Source organism: Sesamum indicum, linkage group LG11 (genome assembly GCF_026168435.1).
Source record: "Sesamum indicum cultivar Baizhima isolate 11 linkage group LG11, ASM2616843v1, whole genome shotgun sequence".
NCBI lineage: Eukaryota > Viridiplantae > Streptophyta > Magnoliopsida > Lamiales > Pedaliaceae > Sesamum > Sesamum indicum.
In genome coordinates this window covers 13,435,490-13,441,489 of record NC_142667.1, presented here as the reverse complement: position 1 = coordinate 13,441,489, position 6,000 = coordinate 13,435,490, and the positions used below count along the sequence as shown (strand labels likewise).

The 6,000-nt window shown below is 34.8% G+C and overlaps 1 protein-coding gene across 3 annotated transcripts; it reads left to right on the top strand.

The window, feature by feature from the left end:
• Positions 1 to 4,217, top strand: RPA32B (Replication protein A, subunit RPA32). Of its 3 annotated transcripts, none has more exons than XM_011095947.3 (10): positions 1 to 286; positions 452 to 562; positions 682 to 779; positions 909 to 950; positions 1,043 to 1,120; positions 2,506 to 2,584; positions 2,697 to 2,780; positions 2,868 to 2,947; positions 3,737 to 3,805; positions 3,902 to 4,217. In XM_011095947.3, exons 1-10 carry the CDS (start codon positions 182 to 184, stop codon positions 3,984 to 3,986), a joined length of 831 nt encoding a protein of 276 aa, XP_011094249.1. In that variant the 5' UTR covers positions 1 to 181; the 3' UTR covers positions 3,987 to 4,217. The 3 variants fall into 3 exon arrangements, with proteins under 3 accessions (XP_011094249.1, XP_011094248.1, XP_011094247.1); XM_011095946.3 differs by having other exon boundaries at positions 2,691 to 2,780; XM_011095945.3 differs by having other exon boundaries at positions 3 to 286; positions 2,688 to 2,780.
• Positions 4,218 to 6,000: the final 1,783 nt, after the last annotated feature.

Sequence of the window (6,000 nt, the reverse complement as noted above, 5' to 3'; positions counted from 1 at the left end):
GCCAAATTTAGGGGTGAACAGTGTAATTATCCCAAAAGAAACAGGGCACAAATTGAGGTGGTGGGAATCAAAATGGCGGGAACCCGATAATCCATTTGCCCAGTCGTCTTCGTTCTCCACTGGATATCTAAGTCTGTAGTCGCTCTGCTTTTACACGGACTAGACACACGTCTACGGTGAAATGTACGGGAGCAGTCAGTTCGACGGCAACGCCGCCTTTTCCGGCGGCGGTTTCATGCCTTCTCAGGCTACCCAAACCGCCGATCCCGCCTTTTCTCCGGTCAAGGTGCGCATATGAGACGTCCTAATTTCTTCTTCGTCTTTCCGTTGTTCAGAACTATATAACGAATTTGTTTGGTTCCTTGCTTCTTTAAAACCCTAAACTGTTAAGTAATGGGTTTTGTAATCTATTTGTTAATATATTTGCACTTCGTTCTCGGATTTTATGCAGAATCGCGAGGCACAGGCTTTGCTTCCATTAACCGTGAAGCAAATAAGTGAAGCTTTTCAGGCCAGTGATGACAAAGGGAATTTTTTAATTGATGGCGTTGATGTGAACAATGTGGGTATTTAGTTAGTTATTTTATTTTATTTTTTTGGTTGGAAGAGAGATTATGATCGATGTTTATTTACTCTTGACTATAATTGATCGCCGCTGTTCTGGAAATTTTTTATGTTTAGGTGAAATTGGTGGGGATGTTATATGAGAAAACTGAAAGGGTCACTGATGTTTCATTCGTGCTTGATGATGGAACTGGTCGCATTGACTGCCATAGATGGTATGTTCTAGTTTTTTCTTCATTTTCCATTCTAAATTAGAATGGTTGCAATTTTTCGAGCTTGATGGAAGTTTGGTATTTTGTTTGAGGTTTCAATATGACTTGTTTGTGCCTCTATGTACATTTTAGGGTTAATGAAGCTGTTGATAGCAAGGAAATGGAGCTACTGACGTATGCTCTTTCTGAATAGATATGACTTTTTGCTATGGGTCACATTCTACCCTACTTTTTCTAACTTGTTTTTTCATGTACTATATAATTAGAAATGGTATGTATGTAAAGGTTCATGGGCACTTGAAGGGATTTCAAGGCAAAAAACAATTGATGGTGTACTCTGTCAGGTATGGGTTCATTTGTAAGATTTTTATTTCCTCTCCTATCATGCTTGCTAAAAATTGCATACCTTGATTTCTTAACTTGCATCAATGAGAACTAGTTCAACAATGTTGATCTTGAGAACTTAAAGAATATCTTTTTTTCTAATGAAAATGGTAATGGTCACCATGAACAGTTTTTGGCTGTAACTCTGATGTCTCTTTTGACTTCTTCTTAGAGGAAGCATGATAAGATATCAGTCACGATCAGATGTCGGAAATTAATGTAGAAAATGCAGTACTTGAGATTTATTTTCAGCACACTCTTCATGGCATCTCTATTCTCCAGCTAAAAGATATATTCCCCTATCCTCAGACAACACCGACATTGTCACTGCGATCACGCCATTTCTACTAGTCAGCTCACATGCTCCAATATTACCCGTACTTCAACTGAGTTGCCCCTATCTGCTATTCAAGTCTCCTTCTCATGTTGCCAGGATTTGTAGCTTTTACCTATAGTCTCATTATTGTCTGCTCAGGGAATTATTAACTGGAGCTTATGGACCTGCTATGTATTATCTCACATCACATGAGGACAATTTCCATGGACTTGGGCCCCAGTTTCATTTATATTCATCTTCACCGTGCTCGGTCTTTTCTTTCAGTCTTTAGAACTTCATATACCTTAGTATTTCATATCTTTTCATGAATCAAGAATTGGTTCTCCAGCCTTCACAGGCACAATGGGTTCTTCTTCTACCTGAAAAACCAAGAAGTCACCACAATAAAGTTATTTATTTGTCTCATAATTTTTGCAGATATGGGAATTAATTGATAGGAGCAGGTGTCCACTGGAATGAGTTCCTGTGAAGAAATTGCATTAATCAATCTAGACAAACTTGCATGCATTGATATTTAAGAATTCTGTGGGGATGGCCTTAGATCTTAGTATTTTTTTATAGAATTCCAATCTTAAGAAGATTACTATGGTGCTTTCATGCTATAGGCGTTGAATTGACCATTGGAGTTGTACAGTTTAATTCCCGTAGTATGTTGCTTTGGGGGATTGTATAGCAAGATTGTCATACTAGTTGGTAGCCTAGAACAGTATCACCTAATTCATGATTGTGAAATTATTTCTCGAAATTTCGTTCCAAATTTTGTGCCAGACTGCCAGTGTGGAATTTCGCGCTCCTGATCTGGCTGTCAATAGGTAGTCTAAAACCAATACTGATTGCCAGTTGAACAATCTGAAAACATCTTACCATCGAGAGTTATCTTTTGTTGTTTTTTCGTGTCAATGGAATCACTATTTTCATTTTTTGTGCAAGTTTATTCTGTTTTTATCTTGTGTTTTTGTAATTCCATCCCTGCACAAGAAGTTTAACTAAAGATTCTGTTGCTATCAGGTCCGTCACAGATTATAATGAGATTGCAAACCACTTTGCTGATTGTATGTACGTTCACTGCCACAATACCAGACTACGGGTACAGTATAAACTGATTAAAATTTTCATGTTATGCATAGATGTCGGCGAAACAGCATATCCTGGTTTACATTGAGGTATCTCCTCCTTTCTCCTCTTTGTAGAAGCTGCAGGATGCTTCCCAAGTTCCAGGTCATATGCCAAATTCAGCTGTTAACACCCCTTCGAAGGGTTACCAACCTACCCCATCAAATCATGTAAGTGGAAACTGATATTATGCACTGAAAATTCAAAGCAGTTATCATCCCAATCATATTAATTGATGCCTGATTCTGAATTTTCAGCATTCGGTGCAATATAACATGGATGGAGTCAAGGGCATTGATAAAATTGTCTTAAACTATTTGCAGCAGCCATCATGCATGTAAGTTGTACAAGCACTAATCCATCTGCATGTGCCTTTTCTTTTCTCTTCTACGTCTTTGTAGAAATTCTCGTACACATTCTTGTGATAGTTTATGTTGTACTTGCATTCAAGCACACATTGGGTTAATTGTTTGGTAATAGCGAAAGGAAGCCTGTATTTCTATTTCATTACTCTAATTCCTCTGTAAACTTTAGGGCATAGGAATAATCTAAGGCTATGGAATCTTTTGGACGATAATGCATGTTTAATACAATAATATCATGACATCTAGTGAGGCTATCTTCTTAGGTTGAACTCAAGAGTTGTAACATAAAACGATAATGCTCTGTAATCCTGGTCAAGTAATTTCAACAGATTCTGCTCTCTTTGTATTGCATTTTGCTTCCTGCACTTCCATCAGGTGGGTTCAGTACTACATTGGTCAACAAATATAAAAGCACATAATAGGCAAGTTGTAGGTTAGGGTGTTTACTGTTTCCCACTGTTTCAGAAGCAGCAAATATGTAAAGGTCGCAGAATGGTGCATATGATTTTATGTGCAGTAAAGGTGTGTGCCTCTGTTTCTGTTGTATGTGATGGCGAATGTAGTTTTTTCTTCCATATCGAGACTGCATCTTTGTATATGTCACAACTGGAAATAAGATATCAATTGCATGATGACTAAAAATTCTGCTTATTAGTGATTAATTGTGGAAGTCTCCACTGACTATTCAAAGTCCCCTTTTGCTTGTACTTAAAAGAATATTTTGCGCATTAGACTTTAATGAACTTCTTTGTATGTCGCAGTGCACGAGAAAAAGGAGTACATCGTAATGAACTTGCTCAACAACTAAATATTCCTGACCGCAAGATCTCGTACTCCTCTCTCTCCTCTCTACATACATGCGTATTCGTACATTTACACTCATTTGAGCAATGTATTAACTCTTTAATTTTGTGGTGCCTTTACAGAGAAGCTATTGAGTCTCTGGAATCAGAAGGTCTAATTTATTCGACGATTGACGAATTCCACTACAAGTCCACTGCCAACGGTTAAATTTGAATATAAGCGTAAAATTGATAGCTATAGCAAAGTACAATTTAATCTTATCTTTGTAGCTGTTAGTACTGTACATCTATAACTTTGAGCCCTTAGGTATATACATACATGCCTATGATAATCTCATGTTCTTGTGGTGTGGTGGTAACTTACATTATTGGGCTGTGGTGAACTCAAATTGCATCTCTTTGGTCTACATTTGAATGAACTAGTACGCTTGGATTTTCAGTAGCGTTTGCTATATACTTTCTATTTCAGAAAAGTTAAGAAAAATGCACATTTGAATACAACCCTTTTGTTGTTTTTCTCTGATGGGAAAGCCTAATCGATGGAAGAGAAGGACGTGTCTGTCCAATTCATATGCTTGGGAACTGGAAGTTTCTTCCAACCTTGAATTCTTGTTGTCCACAGTATACCTCATGCCATGTACATTAATTATACCTGTTGTTCGCTCCTCTCCAAAGATCTACTGAAAATATAAATTGCTTTCTTAGCAATTCCTAAGCGGAAATTGGTGAGTTGGGCTTCTGAGGATAGATAACTATCTTACTGGATTTTTTCTTTTCTTAATTATATTGAACACAGTCCAATTTCTCAAAAATACTAAACGAACCAGCAATATTTATTTATTTATTTTTATAGTATACGATTCATTATATTATTGAATTCAAATTAAAAGATTGTACCAATATAGGATTATGCTTATCATGGTACGGTTCATTCCAGATGAGTATAATAATGTACTAAACTAATGTTTTCTTTTGATAATAATAATGCTTTCTTCTGCTTTGCCACACCTCACCTCACTTCATAGTTTGACTCTTAGTTCTTTTATGTACAGTTGATCTTTTTGGCATCAACACCCACAAACCACTTTATTTTCTCTGATCTACAGATAAAAATTTAGGCAGCTGAAAGCCATATATCCATCCATCCATCCTAACTATATATTAATTATGCCGACTTAATAGGATAGTATGCTTTAATTATGTGCTTAATTAACTAATTAGTTGCCTAACCAGTAAGCCATTCTGAATATGTTATTATCAAATGATATGCTTTTCGTATTCCATTCAGTATATATACAACCCCCCTCCCCCCCACATATATATATTAAAAATATAATTACATATATATCATGTATATATTGAGTAAAATACGAGAGATGAATATAATAATAAAAAAACTGAACTGATAAATGAATGATTATTAAGTTCAATTATGTGCAATCGATCTCTCTTTTTCTCTTGAGTAGTGACATCACATCAATAATTCACTTAATTAATATATATATATATATATAATTATCTATGACCAAACAAATAATACTATATAATAAAATAACAAGCTCGTTTGTTTGAAATACTTTAATGAAAATTATACATAGTTAATACCATGATTCATAAATTTTTGCGATTAATTAAATATACTTAAACTTCCTCTAACAATATAAAATTATACTTCTTTTTTAAAAAAAAATTGAGATTATACTTGCACTCCTTTTGAGATTCTCCATTTATAATTGCATTCCTTCCATTAGAGTTTGTACAAAACAATACTAAAGTCAACAAAAAATTTACATTAGTTTTTAATTTCCATTCCTCATTTAACATACAATATAATTTATTGACAAAGATACTCTAGTAATATTTTTATACTTGTAACTAAGGGATTAAATGTAATATATATAAAGTTAAAATAGTGTAATTTCATTCATAATTCTTGGATTATTATTATTGGCCAAAAGTAGCTGTTGACAAATGAAAAAACTAGTTATATTGTTGATAATTTATATGGAATGTGTGAGGTATAAAATTAAAAGTTTATGTATCTTATGGCTGAGGTCAACATATTTCATCTAAATTTTTACAGACAACTGTAACCCGAGAATTCTCGAAAGGAATGTAAGTACAACTTCAAAAGCTTCAATCCAAAAATTTAATATATCATGAAGTGTATGTATTGATGCCGGACCTACGTAGTAGTTGTGTATATTATAAGTTGTACGAGG

Excerpts from the sequence above, each read along its gene's own strand:
- RPA32B (XM_011095945.3), top strand. The coding sequence starts at position 182 with ATGTACGGGAGCAGTCAGTTCGACGGCAACGCCGCCTTTTCCGGCGGC. Across the intron at positions 780-908 it reads CGCATTGACTGCCATAGATG|GGTTAATGAAGCTGTTGATA; the intron begins GTATGTTCTAGT and ends TGTACATTTTAG. Across the intron at positions 3,806-3,901 it reads ATTCCTGACCGCAAGATCTC|AGAAGCTATTGAGTCTCTGG; the intron begins GTACTCCTCTCT and ends GTGCCTTTACAG.